The following is a 22,316-nucleotide window of genomic DNA, read 5'->3' as shown; positions in this document are numbered from 1 at the left end:
AAGGAAGAATCATCAAGACTTGCTGACAGATCGGATATGGAGGGAGACAGTGGGTGAGGAGTTGAGGATGACATGAAGACTGCAAGCCTGGGTTACTGGAAGGACGATGGTGTACTCAATAGTAATAGTAAGTGTAATAGTAAGTAGTAAGTAAGTAATAGTAAGAGAGGGCTAGGAAGAGGGCAGAGTTTGGGGGGAAAGATGAGTTCAGCTCTAAGCATGTTGCACTTAAGATGTCTAAGGAACCTCCAATAACTGACAAGTGGTAATGACTAACAAAGGCAGAAGAGTTTCAATCAGTCAAATGTTCACAGTTGACATCTGGTTGAGTGCAAGCAGGAAATCATCACTAATCCTTCATTTTTTTCTCCTGTGACTCTGGTTCTTCTTAATACTCCTGCCAGGGATACTAAGTCAATACTGCTTGCACCCAGGTTCCTCAACACTTCCCATGGGGAGTTTTCTGAAGGGCTTTCTGCAGAGATCTGGTTTCTGCCCCGACTGCTGAGAAGTGGAGGAGTGCTGCGCAGAGTGGTGGAGGATTCACGGTTTAATAAAGTCATTCTAACAGAATAAAAGAAATGAGCATGTGAGTTCACTATTTAACTGACAAGTTCCTAACAAAGAGTGAGTGCTGCATTAAACCTCCTGACTTTTCTGATGACTGGCTGGACAAGAACACAGGAATAAGTAAGCAAAGTATTGTTTGAAGCAGGCCTCATGTATTTTGCCTTCTGTCTCAGTGTGGCATGTATTTTCATCAGGTGAGACAGATGGAGAGACAGATTATTTGACAAAATAATCTAAAAATATCCCATGGAGGAAAAAAATGTCAAAAACATGCTGAAACCCACAAATGCTATTTTAAAAAGGGCACAAATACAGTGACATCCAGCATTAAGCTAAAAATACAGGTGGTTATATGATCTCTGTAACAAAAGATGTACTCTCTCAAATACCATAAATATTCTATACATAATATGGGTGGGTGGAGGAGCGCAGAGAGAAGCAGAAAACATACTACTTTGCCCTCCACTCTTAGAAGCCTTCTATCATTATTCATTACAGATTAACAATTGTATAATACTGAAGGGCAGCTGGTGATGCAGTAGATAGAGTGTCTGGCCAGGAGTCAGACACACCTGAGATCAAATCTGGCTTCAGGAACTTATTAGCTGTGTGACTCTGGCCAAGTCCCTTAACCCTGTCTGCCTCAGTTTTCTCATCTGTAAAACGACTTGGAAAAGGAAATAACCAACCACTCCAGTATCTCCTCCAAGAAAACCCTAAATGGGTCACAGATTGGACAAAACTGAACAATGACAACAAAATGGAACATCTAGAACTGAACACACTTCAGGAGTGGTATAATGGGTGGAGTTTTGGTTTGTTTTTAACCGAAAGAAAGACTCTTGGTTTGGGAAACTGGATGGCTGCAATGGAGTACCCAATCCCAATTCTTCCTTACTTCTAAGATATTAGCACTAGGCACCAGGTGCCCCTCAGCTCCTAGTCACTAACCTTTACCATTCTCCAAGGGGCATTCCCTTTCCTTGCAGCTGACAACTAAATACTATAGGAATTCTATACTGTTGTTTTATAAATCTCTGCACTAAGATGACCTCAATCCAAAAATCCACATCTATCCAAATGTTCAACTGTATTACGTAATCTAGTCACAGAAGGACATCTCAAACTTCTGCCAAGTATTATGTAAAATACAATGTTTACACTTTAACACTACACTGAAGAAGAATCGGAGCTACAGCACCAAGGGGCTGGAAAACGTTATCATTATCAAAATTTTCAACTAAAAATTTCTAAGATACTTAGCACTTCTTTACACAAAACCCTGCTAGAATGGATGACAAAGAGTTTCCAATCCATCCTTCTGCCTCTAGGAAGAATTATACTTATAACAGAACAAACGACTCTCTTACCTTGTTGTTCCCCAGCCTTGTAAGATTTCCAGCTTTGCTTTAAAACAACAACTAACATTCACAATTCAAAAAGTCTCTAAATCCGAATCAATTCTCTAGTTATCCTGATGCAATTTACACCCACTTCGTCCCAAGACAGTATCCTTCAGTGCCTGATGATCATGACGTTAACCCTTACCCATAAGCACTGCTTATGCTCTAGATCCTATTCTACCAGCTGGTAGTTATCTGCATTGCTCTCTTCTGACAGGACCCACTTGAAGAGAAATGCAACTGTGTGAACTTAGAGAGGAAGGTCCCAGAGACTTACATTAGCACAATGAGGAAAGCTATCAACTTCTGAATAATTAAGTCCCCAAATCTTGGGACATTAAAATACAACAGATTTGAAGCAAAGTGAACATCAATAACCAAAGATGTTTAAACATTATTTCAAAATATAAACAACTTAATCTATTAACATTCATAAAACTTAATAGAAAATCGGACTGTGCCCTACTTTTCTTGTATTCACAATCTGTTTTATGTCATGAATCACGGAATCATGGTGTGGGGCTTCCTGTTAGGATCTGTTAATGTTAATCAGAATGTTAATAAGGAAGCCATCTGCCTGGTCATTCTGTTTCAAAAGCAATGCCTATAATTTGAGGGTTAAAGAGTAACAGTTATTTAGATTGTTTTAGATATTCTGCATTTGGACCACTCTAAACCAAAGGGTCGGGTAGAATCCATTAATGGATAAAGGCCAAAAATGATTAAGAAATAAAGGTGATGTAAGAACAAAAGATACCACTAAGAATTAAAAACTTTATTTAAAAAGTGTGTTAAGAAATAAAGCAATTTCACAGCTCCTCTATATCTGGCCTATGTAATATGGACAGAATAACTGATTATGAAAAATAAAACTCCTACAGCAAAGCTTGCAAAATAAATAGGTCCAAAATGACTTTCTCAAACCCAAGTTCTTATTAAGTTGTCTGCTGTCTTGAGATGATTCTTTTCATCTTCACAGCTATCTGTAACTGAAGATACTCTAAAAGTAAAACTCAAACTTATGGGAAATGTTCTGCATAATTTCACACGCATAATTGATATCATAATGCCTGCCTTCTCTATGGGTGGGGGAAGGACTGAGGAGGAAAGAGAATTCGGAACTAAAAAAATTTTTTTAAGAAGATTGCTAAAAAAATACATAATAAATTTATTTTTAAAGGAAGATATTTAACTGTAAAAACAACCAATTTGCAAAAGATCCCCATACAAGATGTCCATAAAGCCTCAGTGCGGCTTTAAGCTTTGATATAGAGAGCTGGACCTGGATGGAGTCAAGATCTGAATTCAAATCTGGTCTCAAAGCTGTGTGACCCAGGACAGATCACTTAACCTGTTTGCCTCAGTTTCCATAATTGTAAAATAAGGTTAATAAGAGCACCTACCTCCAGGTTTGTTGTCAAGGATCAAATAAAATAGTATTTGTAAAGTGCTTTGCTACACAAATGCTTATTCCCTTCCTTCTTCCCCTTAAAGCGAAGGCTTTTGAGGCACTATCTCTCTGTAGAATCATTACTGCCCCTGTCTTTGAAGCCCACTCTTTACCTCTTGGGGGGTGGTAAGGGAGAGTTTCTGAAGCTTTCAGAGAAATCTGTAGATTCCTTAATACCCAGCATTCCATCCATGTTCTCTCCCTTCAAGAATCTCAAGGCTCCCCCACTTCCCAGTTACATGGTCCATATTCTGTATGGACTCATCAGCATTCAGGTTCCCCTCTAGAATATAAGCTCCTTAAGGCAGATACAGGATTCATTTTATTCTTGGGATCCCCAGCCTTTAGCACTAGGCTTTGAAGATAGCAGAATCTGAATAAATAGTTACTGTACTGAATGGGCAAGATTCCAAGGTAAGGCTGCCTGACTCACCTGCCTCAAATAAATCTCCTCACCATTTACAAAGCATTAGTTCTACTGAAAATAGACACTTCAAGTTCCAAATAAAGAATCAACAACCAAATGCCTATAACAGAACTACAGGCGATGATCTACACTAGTTCTGGTAAGCAGTTCTGCTTGGTATCACAGCTTACCCCTACTGTTTGTGGCTAGGAACTTCAGGCAATTAACTTGAGTTTACATGCCCAGAAAAACTGAACAGAAGATGACTGCCACATGTGATAGTAACCATTCTCTGTTAATTGAGTCAGTGAGAAATCTCTGAATTCCCAAGTGGATTATCTATCATGCTAGAAGCACTTCTGAAAGATTTACAATAATGAAACGAATATTAATAACTATAATGAGCATTAAGCATTCATGAAATGAAGAGGCTCCTTCAGCCTTCTGTCTTCTTCACCTGCCCTTACCCTCCTTTTGCACTATGTCAGAGGAAAAACAATCTTTCTACATTTCCCAAGCTAACTCACCCCTGTAATACAATGGAAAAAGTACTGACTTGGGAATCACAAAACTTGGATTCAACTCTCACTTCTGATATTTACTACTTGTGTGAACTTCATGAAGTCCAATCTCTGAGTCTCAGTTTCCTCCTCTATAGGAGGAGAAAGTTGTACGAGCTGGGCTCTGAGGCCCCTTCCTGTTCCAAGTCTAGGCTCCCAACCCAGTTTCTGTGGCAGATCTCATCCCTTCTCCCCTCCTTTCTCTCATCCCCTCAATTTCTTCCTTTCAACACTGGTGTCACAGTAGTCCCAGCCCAGCCTCGGGCATAGTCAGAAGTGGTAGCTACTATCTCACGGGCAGACAAAGCTAGCCAGTATACCAGAACCAGGAGATGAAATGAAAACCAAAGTACCAAGCCAAAGTTGAAACTCTTCTATCATGAGCTCCTTTAGGAGAAGGACTGTCTTGGCTCTTTTTGTATCATCACTGCTTAGCATAGTACCTGGCACACGGTAGGTGCTCAATGTTTACTGATAACTGACTGAAACTCTCCAAGCCAAAGGACCAGCCAGAATGGAAATGTCAGGAATATCAATACCTTACTGAAAGTATTAAATGAGCAGTCAGGAGTGGGGCCAAGAGGACCATTCCATTATGAGAGCTCGGGATAGTCTCTGGGAAGGGAGACAAGCTGCTGCACACAGTGCATCTGCATGGTTTTCTTTTAAGAGTAAGCCAAATGTACTCTTTTTCTCAGAAGGCAGGAATTAGACACCTGGGCTCTTTCCTCTTTGCCTACAAGGATACTTAGGTCTCCTTTATCCTAAAAAATACTTCTCTAGAGAGAGTTACTCTCTTGAATTACCATCTTCTCTCACCTTCCCTTCACTGCTAAACTTTTGTAAAGGTCAGACTAAATCTGCTATCCCACAATAGCTATAGCCACAATAAATGGTTAGTCAGAAAAAAACCTAGAGAGAAAAATATGGACAGACAGCCAGTATGGTGTGGGTATATCTGGAACTGGGTGAACAGCGAATAAGTACATTCACATCAATTTGAAAGAGCTCTGTCCTTGGTCTTGATCTGTTCAACAATCCTGACTTGGGTATGTGACACAGATGACATACCCACACAAATCTGCATTTCTATATATTACTAACAAAGCTCAACAGCAAGAGATAGAAAGAGAAATCCCATTTAAAGCTAGGGTAGACACTATAAAATATTTGGCAGTCTACCTGCCAAAACAAACAAACTCAGGGACTGTATGAACACAATTACAAAACACTTTTTGCACAAATAAAGTCAGATCTAAGTAAGTGGAAAAACATCAGATGCTCGTGGGTAGGCTGAGCCAATATAATAAAAATGGCAATTCTACCTAAATTACTTATTCAGTGCCATACCAACCAAACTATCATTTATTTTCTAAAGCTACAAAAAATATCAAAATTCTTCTAGAAGAACAAAAGGTCTAGAATATTAAGGGAACTAATGAAAAGAAACGCTAGGGAAGGTGGCCTAGCCCTATAAGATCTCATATTGTTATTATAAAGCAGCAATCATCAAAACCACCTGGTACTGGCTAAGAAACAGAGGAGTAGACCAGTGGAATATGTTAGGTACTCAAGACACAGTAGTCAATGAACATAACAATCTACTGTTTGATAAACCCAAAGATACCAGTTTCTGGGATAAGAACTCACTGTTTGATAAAAATTGCTGGGAAAACTGAATGACAGTGTGGCAGAAACTGGGCACAGGTCAATGCCTGACACCATACACAAGAAGAAAGTCCGAATAGGTACATGGTCTAGGTATAAAGATTGATACTATATACAAATTAGTGGAGCAATGAATAGTGTATTTATCAGATTTATGGAGAATGGAAAAATTTTTGACTAAACAAGAGATAGAAAACATTATGAAGTGCAAAATGGATAATTTTGATTACATTAAACTGAAAAGTTTTTGCCAACCAAAACCAATGCAACCAAGATTAGGAGGGAAGCAGAAAACTGGGAAAGAATTTTTGCAACTAGTGTCTGTGATAAAGGCCTCATTTCTAAAATGAGAACTGAGTCAAATGTACAAGAATACAAGTCATTCCTCAACTGATAAATGGTCAAAGGATATGAACAGGTAATTTTCAGAGCAAGAAATTAAAGCTATTTATAGTCATATGAAAAAATATTCTAAATCACTACTGATTAGAGAGATGCGAATCAAAACACCTCCAAGATACCACATCACACCTATCAGATTGGCTAACATGACAAAATAGGAAGATGATAAATGTTGGAGATGTGGGAGAATTGAAACACTAATTTATTGTTGGTGGAGTTGTGAGTTGATCCAACCATTCTGGAGTGTAATTTAGAACTATGCCCAAAGGGCTACAAAAATGTGCATGCCCTTTGACCCAGCAATACCACTTCTGGGACTGTATGACCAAGAGATCATAAAAATGGGAAAGGGCCCCATATGTACAAAAATATAGCAACTCTCTTTGTGGTAGCCAAAAATTCAAAATCAAGGGGATGCCCATCAATAGAGGAATGGCTGAATAAATTGTGTTATAGGAATGTAATGGAATACTATGTATTGTGCTATAAGAAATGATGAACAGGAAGACTTCAGAGAGGCCTGGAAAGACTTACATGAACTGATGCTGAGTGAAAGGAGCAGAACCAGGAGAACTTTGTACACAGCAACAACCACAGTGTGAGGAATTTTTCTGGTAGACTTAGTACTTCATTGCAATGCAAGGACTTAAAAAATTCCCAAAGGTTTCCTGAGGCTAAATGCTTTCCACATCCAGACAAAGAACTATGGAATTTGATCACAGAATGAAGCAGACCATTTTCTTCTGTATTGTGCTTTGTTCTGTTTTATGATTTCTCCCATTCATTTTAATTCTTCTAAGCAACATGGCTAAGGTGAAACTGTATTTAATAGGAATGTGTGTAGAACCTATATAAAATTGCATGCCATCTCAAGGAGGGAGTGGGGAAGTAGGGAGGAAGGAGGGGGAGGGAGGGAAAAAAAATTCAAGATATATGGAAATGATTGTAGAACACTGAAAACAAGTAAAAATAATTTTAAAAAAAGACATAGATGACATGCTCATCAAATTTGCAACTTATATGAAACTGGGAAAGGAGAGCACTTAATATGGTACTGAACCAACTGAAGTGGTTCCAAAAAGACCATGACAGACAGAAATAATGGCTGAATCTAATATGATGAAATTTAATGAAAAAACACAAAGTCTTAACACTTCTTTAAAAATACAGTTATACAAAAATCAGATGAGGGAGCTACAAGAAAGTAAGAGTTCAAGTGAAAAATACCTCAGATTTTTATGCACACTCAATGAGTCAACACTATGACAAGGTCATTAAAAAGCTAATGTGATCTTAGACTACATTAATAAAAGTCTACCTAAAAAGAAGTGAAGCATTCATATGGTATTCTACCCCCAATCAGACACAGAACATTATATTTGTTCAGTTCTATCTAGGTGACACATTTTATCCAGGACAATGACAAGCTAAAGTAAATCCAAGACAACAATCAGCTTCAGGTCATTTACACATCTGTCAAGCTTGCGATTTCTCCCTCCATTTAAGTTCTTGATAACAATGTAGAACAACAATGGATCCTAGGGCACTCCACTGGAGACTCACTAACAACAGCCAACAATCCGCAGCTCTAGTCACTCCAACCCATGAGGACTTAGCCACCTGTCGCTTTTCTCATCCACTAGCCTCTGTCAATGCTTTACTGAAACCTAAGAACCCCATGTGAGCAGCCTTGTACTTATTATTACCTGCTACTCTGGTTATCTTCTCCAAATGATGTCTTATCTTGATGAAGCACTTAGTAGGTACTGCTTCAAGTCACAAATGTACGTACTGATGGCACTGAGAAAGCAGGAGTGTCAGCCAATGTCCAGATAGTTGAGTTCTTCTACTACTACCATCCTGGATGCATCCATGCTAGGTTTGTGATCAGTATCCCAAAATCCTCATCCAATTCCTTCTTCTGCTCAGGTCACACATAGCAGATTTCTACAACAATATGACTTCTAGTTCTACCTTTACCAATCCTTACTGTGTTTCTAGCCTCAAGTTTCTGGATTTCATTATATGAATAAATCTTTCTTAATATACAATGCTGTTCTATAAAAGGTCATATCATAAACAGATTAGAGTAAGAGAAGTAATGGCGATGCCAAAAAGGGAAAAGAGTATCAATGAAACAACACAGAAAAGAAAATGAAGTTTGGAAAGAGACCCAGTTTAAAAGCAGGACAGCACTAGAATTATCATGTTAAATGTATTATGTGCTTTTGAAAAGCTATACAAAAGGTTCTTTTTCTGCTCTTTGCATATCGAAATAAACAAGTTCTTTACTGTCTATCAAACTCATAGTAAAAACAGGGAATGGAAACAGTGAACTGGGACAAAATCTTTGCAGCAAGTTTCCCTGACAAAAGACAGATACAGAAGATGTAGAGGGAATTGATATAAATATATAAAGAACATAAACATTTAGATAAATAGCAAAAAGAAAAAAAAATGAACAGGTAGTTCTCCAATAGCAAACTACCACGTGAAAAAATGCTCTAAATTACTGTTAACAGAAATGAAAATTAAAATAACTCCAAAGCTCTAAATGACAATTGTTGGAAAGGCTGTGGGAGGTCAGATACACCGATGCCCTCTTGGTGGAGCTGGGAATCAATGTTACCCTTCTGAAAAATCAATCTGGAACTATGCCCTGAAGGTTACTATACCGTGTATACCAGCAACAGCAATGACAATTTTTTAGAGAAAAAAATCTGTATATGACAGAGATTCATGGTTTCACATATCTTTTTTTTAAAAACATGGAAATGTTCATATTTGTTCAGTTCATAATAAAAAAAAATTGGAAAAAACCCTCATATTCCAACCAGCCCATCCCCTTTAAATCTATTCTTTTCCTTTTGAATAAGGAACAGACTTTCAAAGTTAAATGCTACTCACAGTTATAGAGCTGGAAGGGGACTTCAAAGGCAAGTGAATTTAGTCCAATACCCTCACTTTAAAGATGTGAAAACTGTAGCCTAGGCAAATGAAGTGACTTGTCTAAGGTCACAGATCCTCAACTATAGAAACCAGAGCTCTTTTTTGGATGCTGTACTCATGATTGTTGATAAATTACAGAGAACTATCCAAACTTCATTCCAAACAACAGAATTTGAAATCCCACAGGCTAACATTTTTTTTTTTTAATTCTCTTGGATACCATGGAACAGAGAGGCAAATCCGTAAACCCAAAAGGAAAATATTACTTGTTTGTGGCTCAAAGGTGTGTTAGGAAATTCACTCATAACTATGAACAGCATTTTATATTGTAAAAAATGCTTTACTTTGTGCAAGAACAAAGTATGGGTCAAATGATCACAGAGTTGTTTTAGATGGGTGGTTTGATATTGTCCAATTTTTAACAATCACACAAACAACATTTTTTTATGTCTCTATAAAAGACATAAAGTCCAGCTACACATTCTCATTCAGTGCTCCACTGCTTAGTAAAACCTTTCACCAAACACTCTCCAATTATTTGACCTGCCTTTTTTTCCTCATTATATTTGCTTTTCTCTCTTACACATCTGCCCTGGCTCACTCTGGCCTTGGAGGCTTTGCATATCTTCCCTACCTTGCTAGTAATAAGCTTCTTTTCTCTTTCAAAATTAATTTCCAACTTGAACCAATTCTTCTCTTGATTCTAACCACTCATATTCAATCCAACAACCTCATAATATGCTTGAATACAGCTATAATTTGCAGGGATTATTCCATGAATCATAGAGTTTTCAAGTTGGAAGGAAATTTAGAGCTCTTGTCAAACTAAAATTCAACAAACTGCATATAAACCACTATCATATGCAATTCTAATTCTCTCTGACTATATATCCTGTCCCTCCTTTAAATATTAAGCTCATAAAAGGCTATTTTAAATAATTCTACTGCAGTGCTCTGTACCATGGGTTCTTAATAAACATTATCTGACCTCATTACTTCCATTACTACACTGACCACAAAAATTTGCTCTTGTTCATCATGCCCACAACTAATGCTCACAGATGATAAAGAAACCAGAAGGAACAAAGAACAGAATGGGGCAAAGACAGCAAAGAAAGAACAAAAACAAGGGCCATAGGTGAAAGAAATAGTTAGCTTATGGATCTTTTCTATGTGCCAAGAGAATATGATCACTCGCTCAGATTCACTGACTAGAATGATTGGGGCAATGTGACACATTTTCCCTGAAGCACAGACCATTAATTTATTAAGCTACTCGAATATTTATTAAGTACCTACTATTACCCATGAAGCAATTCTGAAAGAATCTTCAATGTGATTCTCTTTGTTTTTCTTAATTAATGTTTAGTTTTCAACACTCACTTTTAAGATTGAGTTCCAAATTTTCCACCCTCCTTCCACTCCCCCTCCCCCTGATGCCCTGCAATCTGATACAGGCTATACATGCACAATCACATAAATACATTTCCACATTAGTCATATTCTGAACCTTAACTTTTATGGAAACATTTTCAAAATACCTAGATGACCATAAAAGTACATCTTTTAAAAAAAAGGTCAAGGGTGATATTAGTTAAAAGTGCTCAATTTCAAAGGTGTTTTTGTTCACTTTGATCAGTTCTCTTTAGCTAAAGCCTTGTAAACTGAGCCAGTATTTCTTATTCTAATTTCATTGAAGGTATCGTGTAAGACAGATAAAACATAACACACCTGAGGGCTGCTAGCACAGGTTCACTCTTGATTTGGTCAGACAGGAAAGACACTAAAAAGGGGTTAATAATCTTAGTTTATTCTAGTCTAGTTCTCTCAGAAGAGGTTGCTGATAGTGAGAAGACAAAACTCCTATAGCATTCCCTAATCACCCTTCTCACAGGGGTTGTTCAGAAGGGGGGGGGGGGGGGGGGAGATCTCAATTGGGTCAATCAAGACAGGCACAACTTGTGCTTCCCCTAGATCCCCAAGCCTCAATGGGGGCCAGTTGAAGCAAACACAGAATCCCCCCAAGCCACAATGGGGGCCAGTTGAGGCACACACAGCATTTCTGTATTCAACCCTAGGAGTTCCCCATTCACTGCCTAGTGACCACCTGTTTTACAGACCAACAGACAAAGAAGGCACATTGCCAGCAATGGCCTCACAAGTTTACATCCCCTGTATCTCACTGCGCAGCTGCAGTGGATGTTTATGTTATTTACCATATAACTGCACAAGCGTGGTGATGTTTTGAACCATAACTGTGGGAACTCATATCTAGTACATGAGAAGTGAAGATTGTTATGGCTATGGATCCTGGGAAACTGAACTCAGAAATAATGACAAAAAATTCACTTTACCATACTAAAATCCACCTTAATTACACTAAAATTCACCTTACATATGGGAAGAGGTTTTCTTGGTTCATAATTACAATTTAAGGAGAGCCAGGAGAACATTTAGTATGAATCCTTCATCTGATTTTTAAGTACCATATTTTAAAATGCATTCACAATCACAAAAATTCACTTTTTAGTTTTCAATGGTGTTGCTTCATAATTAATTTTGTTTACATAGTTAAAGTTGTATCAACATACATCTCCAAACAAACTCAATTTTTTCCCAAGGGCAGCACAGGCTTAAGGTAAGTGGCAAAATGAGAAAATACAGGGCTGTTTTGTTTTTTTATCTTTTGAGAAATTAGATATGGTTTTTCAATAATTAGGCTTTTATTTTCTCTCTCTCCCATCTCCCACCTTTACTGGGGAAAAGACCCAACTAAACCCCTTGTTACAAAAATGCACAGGCAAGCCAAAATTCCTAGAGGCCTGTCTACTTAGCTATGTGTCCTTTTGACCCCTCTGCCCCACTGTGGGTAGGAGTGGGCAGGTTCTTCACAACTAGCATTCTGGAACCCCATGTTGGTCTTTATGTTGATCCTAGAAGTTCAGTTTTTCAAAGTTGCTCCTTTAAAAATGTTAGGATGGTGTAGATTGCAATGTTCTTTCAATTGCACTATAAATAAATGTACGTGCTTTCTCAGCTACATCAGAACTGTGTCCTAGGCCTTGCTTACTATGAGATCTTTGATCACCTCTTCTCCTGAAAGCATCAACACATGGCCTGCTGCTACCTGCACAAGGCCGAGATGGTCAGCAGAAGCTGAACCCACCTGGCCCCATTCAACCTGAATGATGGGAAATAAAGCAGAAGGGCTAGCTCAGGGCCATGTGGTGTTCTGCTGCGAAAACCCTCAACTCTCTGTGGCTCCACGTAATGGTGCTTTCTCCTGCTCCATGCAATTGAGACCCAGAGTACTTCTCAGTTTTTAACTGGAGCTTGTTTAGAATACAGATTTAGCTGTTTTCGAAAAGTAAATGCTGAGTTGACATGATTTTTCTCTTAGAGCAGCAATTTTCACAACATTCTATATTACAAAATACTCTCATCTTTACTGATCAGCCTACTTTTGGGGGGATAGAAAGAATTAAAATAAATGAAGTATAAATTCTTTATTAAGAGAACCAACAAACTAATACAAACACTGGAACAAAGGTTTCTTCAAGCTGTTAAAAAACAAAGTTTGCCTCTAATACCTAGGAAACTTTCACTTAATTAATACTCTTTGGCAAAGTATAAACAAAAAAATATTCTGGTAAAGTCCCCCCGCCAATAGTTCTCATATACAACATAAAAACCACAACTAATTCACTCACTTTTTTATTGTCCTGTTGTGTTCTTCCTTGGTCAGACCACGTAAGTTCATTGTGTTCACCATAAAACCTTAAATTTACTAGAACATTTTTCAAATCCTAGTCAAAAATCACTAAAAAGCCTAAAGGTAAACAAAGGCCACTACATACAAACCCATCCATTTCAGCTCCAGCTAAAGCAATTTCTAAATAAAGTGGGCAGTGCTCAGGGCATCATTTGCTATACTTTCAGGAAGGGTCAATATAAATCTTACTTTGTATTTTGAATTCTGCAGATAAGACAGTGCCTAAACAGAGTTCCAAAAAGGCAGCTAGATGGGTCAGTTTGGTAGAGTGCATTAAAATCTGCCTCAGACACTTCCTTGCTATGTAGCCCTGGGCAAGTCACTTGGGTGGTTTGCCTCAATTTCCTCCACTATAAAACAGGGAACACAAGAGCCCTTATGTCCCAGGGTTGTTGTGAGGATCATGTGAGATACTTTCTGTAAAGCGCTTAGTACACAGCAGGCACTTAATAACGACTGCTCCCCCTTTAGCCTTTGCCTTTAACAGATACAATGCAAATCCAATTTTTCTGTATCAACAAAGTTTCTGTATCAACAAACCTTTGTCCAAACTGCCCTAAAAAAGAAGACATTGAAGTTCAGATCCCTCAAATCAAGAGTAAGTCATATTTACAGCATTCAAAGCTATGCAAATGTGAACAGAACTTTTATCCTGGAGTCAAAAACAGAAATAAAAAAGAGAGTTGGGAGTGGATCTGTCATGGGGAAACATTTCTGAACTTTCTTATTTGTAATTCATTTCTACACATAGGATCCAGCAAATTAAGTCAATAGTGATTTGAATTCATCATAATTCCATACTAGTGCCTAGGTCAAAAATTAATATGCACAAACACTGAATGAAAGCTTCAGTTTTTAAAACAAATTCTAATAAAGAACAAGAGACATTTCCAGAATAGATACTAATATTTCAAATCCCCAAAAGAAAATATCATGTTTCCATATTTATGTAATCTGAATTAAACTAAATCACTGCACTGAGTTCTTCATTCCCGGTGATCACTTTGCTCCAGTACTTCTGCCTGAGTCTCGAGGTCCCTTGAGAGCCCAAGAAAAGTGATAGAAGAAAGCTGAATCACAGGATCACAGACAGACTCAGGGTTGCTCTCACCCAATCCAAACCTCATTTTACATATGAGAAAACTGAGTTGCTGGGAGGTATTCAAGTGACTTGAGTGGATCAGAGGGACTCATGGAGGAGCAGGGATCCATTTAACTTAGCAGAGAACAGTGTAGATATGGAAGACAATACAAGTAAAAACAATGACCTGGGAATGAACAAGGTCCATGGGAAGAAGACAGTTTGGGGTCATGGGAGAGAAGACGGTGGTGCAGCATCTGAAGTACATTAAAGCACTGATGAGAATCCACACCTGGCCAAGCTGTGGCAGGTAACCAGCAGAAGAAAGTCAGGGAACATCCACTCATTTTACAGTTTCACTTGGAAGTATCGCTGAGATGGTACTACATTCCTGTTTCTTGCATCGTTGACACCCTATTATGACACCCTATTCAAGCTGATACCACGAATTCTGTAATGTATGCCCTATTCATTTCTGCCTCTTGGAATCCATCTTCTTTCTAAGTTCAGCTTAGGTATCATCTTCTCCTATTATGTCTTCCCTCATCCCCCAAGTCTGTTGGTGTTTTTTTCCTCCTCAAATGATTTCGGAAGATTGTATTCCTTAGATAGACTGTTTTTATAGGTACCTAATATGTGCCTAAACAAGGAATATAAGATTCCTTGTGGCAGGGACAACTTTATTTCTGCCTTTGTATCTCTAGCACCAAACTGAAGCACAATACTCTGCACATTAAGTCCGTAAGTGTTTGTTGTTGACCCACCATGTATCAAGTCAATTGTACTATGTAGGAATCTCAGGTATAAATGTCTGTTGAGAAATCTTCAAAGTTGGATACATCCAAGTTGTGAGCCAAGCAGACTTGGTTATAATTTTCAGTTTTCCTATGGTTCCACCAGTCCCAGAATTACCACTAACTTACCTCCTGCTTCCTAGATCCCTGCTCAGTTCTTCTGGCAAACAATTTGGTCAAATCCCTCTCACCCCTTGAACACTACGACTTCCAACATCACCCCCCCCCCCCCACTCTGGACTAACTTTTCCTTAGATAGGCAGCTATTTGTAATCTAAATATATCTCTACACCTGTCCACTTCTGCCAAGGGGGCTCACCCTTGCCCTTGCAACTATAGGACTGCAGTAAAGATGAGATGCAGGCATAAGATTTTTATTTGTTTTTTGGTATCATAGGGCTGAAATAATGCAAGTGGATGAGCTCTCTATGGCAGTAAATGCAATGAGAAAATAAAAGGTTGAGAAGCAAAGTCTTTTAGGGGTGGGAGTGGAGACAGACAGGGCAATATTCTGAGTAACAAAGAAGGAAAAACAAAAAAAGTCTCCAGTCTATGAAAGCCAAGTGATAAGAGAATGTCCAGGAGAATAAGGTTTTTATTAAAGGAGGCCTTTGGGAAGGTAGAGCCTCTAGGACTATCAGTTCATTGAATAAAAAACACTCATGTCTTGGGCAGACTTCTCATGTGTGTTGATACTCAGGAAAGATGAAAATGACTTTTGAAAAATGATAAATGACCATATTATTCCCTTTTTCAGACTACTACCTAAAGTTTAAAATTTTTTTGGATGCCTCATTAATCTGACAAGGCTGACTCACATGTTGTAACAATCCTGACATGCTTGTCCCCAGCTGGCTTTCTAAAACAGCTGCACTCCCGCTGGCCAGTCCCATTAGGAAAGCATGGCAGAGTGGAGGCAGGGGACCTTTACAGACAAGTACAGGGCTTATGGTGACATGGTAAGAGAATCAGCTCTCAGCCAATGCCAATTTTCTCTGGCTCTCAGATTTTCACTCTACCTTAGCAATAGAATCTCACTAATTGCTTTATCTAAGACCCTTCACTTTTTTTTTTTTTAGTAGGATCCACTGTGTGGTGGCATGTCAATTTTTCTTTAGCTTCTTTTAATGTTTTCTTCTATTAATTTTCCACTAATATTCTTCCCTTCCCCCGCTGTTTTGCAATCCAAGTTTTTTCCTATTTCTGAGAATTTGAAAAATTAAAAAATTAACCACATTCTGACAAAATGAGGAAGATATTTTTATACAAAAATGATACATTCAAAAAAAGGAGAGGCAGAGTGTTTTGATAAAAAAAAGAATACAAGATAAGGAACCTAATACTAATCCCACCACTAATTTAAAGTTTTTAAAGTTCAAAGTTCCAAATTCTATCCCTCCTTTCCTCCCTTCCTTCCCTTTCTATGAGACAGTAAGCAATCAGATATAGATATATAGATAAATATATATATTTGCAAGTGCAATTACGTAAAACACTTCCATGTTAGTCATTTTGTACAAATAAAAGAAGAAAATTTAAAAGAAAAGTAAAAGCTAGTATGCTACAGTCTACATTCATTCTTAATTCTTTCTCTTCAGGAGAACAGTAAGCTTCATCATTCGCCCTTCGGGGCTGTCCTGGAGCGCTATATTACTGAGAACAGCTAAGTCACGTACACATTCTTCATCACAGAACATTGCTGCTACTGTGTACAACGTTCTCCTGGTTCTGTTCACTTCACTAGGTGTCAGTTTCTCTAAGTCTTTCCAGTAAACCTCTCTTTTTCCAATTTGCCCATCTATAAAATGGCAACATATACCCTCATCTGCCTTCTCAGGTCACAGAGCAGAGGTCAAAAGGAGAGTATATAAAGGCAAGCTTTTCATAAAAGGCCATAAAACTGTGAAGATATTACTAAGCACTCTAGCCACTTCCTCCAAAGTGCCTATTAGGGTTTCTGGTAAAAGACTTCAACTGGAAAGGAAGCAAATTAACATTTTAACTTTACACAACAAATAACTCCAAAAAATGTGTAGCTCCTGTCTATGGGAAAACCACCACCAACCATCTGATATTCATTCATGTCACTAACCTCTTTTGACTGATTGATTATGATATCGAGTCAAGCAAGTAAGCAACCTGGATTTTATCAAACTGGAAAAAATAACTATATTCATAAGAATAGTAACAAGATCATGAAAGTCATTTAACAAAAAGTTAAAAAGGACACACTACATAACCACTAAAAGCTAGGTTTTTTGTTTTTTATAAATCAGCATCAATTAATAAAAATACATTATTACTGCTTTTCAGTGCAAAAATATGGTTTTAAAATATCTGGAAATTGTTCATCTCCATGTAACAACAAAATCTTAAGAAAAATATGAAACTAAGAAACTAAAAAATCTCTCTATGAATGAAAACACAAAATCATCCTATTCTACTATAAACAACTATTCAGTTACCCAACTTATTATAGTAAACCCTTTCCTCAAGAAAGATGAGAGTAATAAGTACCTTGGAAAGAAATTTATCCAATTAATTACAAATGGTCTTGTTGAAACAACCACATTCTGGGCACTGCCCTGGCTTTTCGATTTTATACTAATCTAAAAATGCAGTGTCAAGCACTTAGCATTTTACAGGAAATACAAAGGCAACATTTAAGGAACAAAGGAAAAAATGTTAACATTATTTCTGTTACTGGCAAACAAATTTCCTCATTAATTATACCCCAAACCAATTTGATCCATTGTGAGGCACTAAGTTCCAACACGGAGAAGTGACTAAGCCCTTGGTTTCTAGTTGCTCCCCAGAAATTCTTGTGCCTCAGAAAACTTCACTTTCTCTCCTAGAAAAATGAGGGTGCTTCCCTCGCTGGGCCGTTGTGAGCTGAGTACCAAAGACATGTGGGATGCTATTTCTGAGGCAGTGTGATTCGATAAACTAGGTTAGACAATACTAAGACTTGAACTAAGAAATCTTCATTCTCATCCTATCACTATGTTTCTGTAAGATACTGAGCAAATCCTGTAAACCTTACAGATGAACAATATTAAGCTACTTAAAGATTTTGTTTTCAGGAACAAAAGAAATGATTGCAAAGCAGTTTTTTTAAATGCATGTTTGTTAATAAATAATGTGTCTTGAAGTCATCAAATGAAACCTATTAAGTGTACACTCTCTCAAAGAAGGAATTCTTTCACCCACACGCTATGTCCACCATCAAATGTTCTGTTTTTCCTTGAGTGGTTTTAAACCACTGTATTTCTTCTTTAACAGGTTCATTATTATGGCCAAAAACAGCAGCACAGTCTCTGGTACATGTATAGCATACTACACACATTACCTTGTTTGATCTTCATACACAATGGAGAAAGCTATCTACCTACTCACTAACCAGCCTTGAACAAAACAGAAGAATTTCCTTTTCCTGGCGCAGTCAACTTAAACAGCAAACCGAGACCCGAGAGGTTCTAAGCCTTGCCCACCATCAAAAAAGTGGTGTCAGGAGGGTCAGAGGTGGGGGCTTGTACCAGGCTGGTCAATGCTCACAGGACATGTATGGTGTTTTAAGATTTTAGCAGCATATGCAATTTTACTGGAGCTCAATGATTTGATTTGGGAAATGCTAATGTAAATAAAATCTCTATCATCTTTTGGTCGTTCAACAAATACTTACTGATTGCTGCTGTATGTGAGGAACTGTGGGCTAACACTACCTCCCTTAAATCACTATTTCATTTCCAGTGAACACTGGATTGTGAAGTCCTGGTCACAACATCAAATGCTCTTTAGTGTGGAATACCACCAAAATTAGAACCACATCTGGAGATTACACATACTCTGGGAAACACTGCCCCCTTGTGTCAATAAGTAAAAATCAACATCTCAGTGAGGAAGCCCTCAACAAAAGTACTGGGAAGTATTCCCAAAGAGTACACGATGGCAAACCCCATTAAGTTGGGAAGGTTTCAGGAGTGGTAGTAGAGTTTGTGTGTTCTTCCTAAGAATCAGTCAATCTGAATTCGGAAAGGCTTATCACAAGGCTGGCCACAGCAATTTGTGAAACCACTTACTATGGTAGAGGGGTTGTGTTCACATTGGTGAAATCAAGCCTCCTTTAGAATTCTGAAGTGGAAAGGAATGCTAAGAACGCTCTCCCTACGTCTGAAACACCCAAGTCTCTCAAAAAGTATTGTTTCTGTTCTGATTTTCAACAGCTCTTACATTTGAAGTGATGACTTTTAAAGGAAAACAAAGTAGTCACACTATACTCACACAGACACAAAGACGTAACTATAATTTAAGACAAAGACAAATATCAGCACAGTTTTACAATGCTTGACTACTACTGATACTATATCTTAAGGTGTCCAGACACTGAGTTCATACTGATATGTAAAAAATTCTATTAAGCCACAATCTTTTCCACAAAGTACACAAATCATATCATCATTTTACAGGCACTGAGGTAAAATGACACTCACAGTCACAGTTATGACCTGAGGCACTATTCAAAATCAAATTTGATTCCAGTACTTTGTAAAAAACAGAGTTCAATAAGAGAGACAAGTTAACTTGTTGAGAACACCCTCCTCAGTTATTTCCTTTTCATGAGTTTTTAAGAAAACAAATTTCACTTGTTTTAGCATATTCTTCTATATTCTAGAAGAAGAGATTTCCAAACACTATGACAAAGCAGAAACTGGTTCTATTTATAGCAAAGATAAAGAAAACACACACACACACACACACACACACACACACACAAATACACACACACGTACATTATGTATTTTGAAGCACCATACTAAAAATCCATGAATTTTTATTTTTAATTCAGGCACTACCAATAAAAACTAACTTTTATTTAGCACTTGGATACTGTTTATAATCTAGTACAAAAAATAGCTAAATGTGGATTTCCAGCTGTTGTGGGTTCCTTGGGGAACGTAACCCCAACCCCAAATAAAATAACTACTATCATTTTCTAACATGATTCAACTCTAAGAGTCAAATGCAGGGCAAAAGGAAATAATTTTTAAAACAAAACTGCCGTTGGCCTTCTTTAATTCTATTTTAATTTCTTCATCCAACACTCATTATAGGATTTGTTTTAAGGATTATATTTAGGTGCAACAGGTTAGTTTAAGCATAAGTTTGGATAAAGATATTATTACCATACATCTAAAGTTATCTTCAAAGGGATGAAGTTTGAGAATTTACCTCCATCTCTGCCAAGAAATCTTCACTGTAGAAAAGAGAACTAGAAGAACTCTATGTGTACAGTGAAAATGTGAAGCCTTTTATTTCCATAATAAAAATCTCATTACTCAAAATAAATCACTCATTCTCAACATCTGTGATGAAAAGTCACTAATAAGGGATCATCTATCCTTGGAAATTGTCAAAATTAGACTTACTGCTTAACACTTTCACTTTCCAGAATGATTTCCTGGAATGGCGACAAAGATTCTCTTTTCTTCCCCCACGTTCATGGAGAGCAACCACAATGCAGAAGAAAGCATCTCTCTATCTGGAGTCAGAGGATAAATTCCAAACCCAGCTCAGTTGCCATCATTTAATACCCATGTGGCCTCAAGCAAGGCCCTTGGGCTTCTCTGGGGCTCAGTTTCCTCACCTCAAAAATAAGAAGGCTGGACCAGATAAACTACAAGGTCTCTTCCTGATTTAAACTTATGATCCTAAGAACCCACCTGTCTAATGTCCCCAGGATCAGACCAAGAGAGTGATTTCACACTACCTTCTTCTTCATGGAAGAACACACTTTAAGGGAGTCTCTCTTGAGAGTCTGGCCCGTAGTCCTGTAAGGCAGCTAAGTTGTAAATGATACTTTCATCTCCCCCTTGAGAAATCTAAGGTTCGTGTTTTTGTACATGTGTCTTTACAAGAATGACTCCTTTACACCACGCTTAGTAAAACTCAAATTTTGAGGTAGAAGCCAACCTCCTTCCTTTCTCCTCCCCACAATTATTCCCATTTTAGTAATTACAATATGAATCATTATTCTAGTAATGTCATCAATGTAGTTAATTGGGCATTTCTCTCTAGCAATATTCAGTAACAGAATATCCAAAATTCAGCAACTCCCTGGAACCAATGGATAGATTTCTGAATTGTACATATTTATCACAAGTTTTCTTTTCAACATTCTATATAACCTTAATAGTGAGTTTTCATATTCAATTGCATTTAAACATTAAATACCAGTATGCTCAAGGTTCCTTATATGTAATGCACCTATGATGCTAACCTTTAGTTTAGAATTTTTATAAACAAAGTGAAATTTCATCTTAAGGATATACAACTAGATCCATATTTGCCTATAACAACACTTCAATTCAGTAAACAAAGAATAAATCCCTATGGAGCAAGCAACACAGAGAGATGGGGATCAAATCTTTAGAGTTGGAAGAAGCCTAGCAGTCACAAAGTCCAACTCCTACCTGAGAGATGGATTTTCTAGACAGCATCCCAGGCAAGGGGGCTGTTTATACACCTCCAGTGACAGGAGGCTCACAACCTAAGGGAGTTCACCCCATTTTGCTAACTCTAATTGTTAGGAATTGATGGTACAACTTTTTTTTTAAAGTTACACATGAAACTAAGTATCCAAATAAGATACTGGTGACTTAGATCACTAAGGAAGCTACATTAACACTACTTCCTCCTCTTCTTCCATATAATGAAAAAGTCCTAAAGCAGTAAAAAGAAATAGGTGGCGTAAGTGAGGATTTTAGATAGCATCTTTTCCTATGTTCTGAATAAGTAGGATATTTACAAATTGAAAGAAAGCTATGCAGAATGTCCACTTACAGTTAAAGGAACCTGGATCTAGAGTTAAGTGGATCTTACAGGCCATCTAGCCCAAATCTGTTATTTTATAGAGGAGGCAACTGAAACCAGAGAGGCTAAGTGATTTGTTCAGGGTTATACAGGTAATCAATCAATGGGTCTTCCAGACTCCAATTCAGCACTCTATGAACTACACTGTGCTGGCTCATTTAATAACACTTACTTTCGTAGGTGGTCATGTTCTTTCAAAAATAATTCAGTTCTTCTATTGTTTACTCCAGAACCACTTTTATATGACCTGGGAGAGAGAAAAAAAAGAGTAAATACACTTCTGCAGGCATACTGAAAAGCTGAGTGTTATTACTGGTCAGAATGTAGACTACACTTTTCCCCTAAATATAAGTTGCATAAAATCTGAGTGAAGCCTACAAATTATTTTTTT

General features: G+C 37.6%; 1 protein-coding gene across 1 annotated transcript in view; it reads right to left on the bottom strand.

The window, feature by feature from the left end:
• GOSR1 (golgi SNAP receptor complex member 1) overlaps window positions 1–22,316 on the bottom strand; it is an 85,178-nt gene that overhangs the window by 28,186 nt on the left and 34,676 nt on the right. Inside the window, exon 6 of the mRNA XM_072639878.1 lies at window positions 22,098–22,172. Within this exon, the coding sequence (XP_072495979.1) occupies window positions 22,098–22,172 (75 nt within the window). The remainder of the gene's footprint in view (window positions 1–22,097; window positions 22,173–22,316) is intronic.

This window comes from Notamacropus eugenii, chromosome 2 (genome assembly GCF_028372415.1).
Source record: "Notamacropus eugenii isolate mMacEug1 chromosome 2, mMacEug1.pri_v2, whole genome shotgun sequence".
Classification (NCBI taxonomy): Eukaryota; Metazoa; Chordata; class Mammalia; order Diprotodontia; family Macropodidae; genus Notamacropus; species Notamacropus eugenii.
Note: the sequence above shows the minus strand (reverse complement) of the source record. Positions and strands in the feature narration are given on the sequence as shown.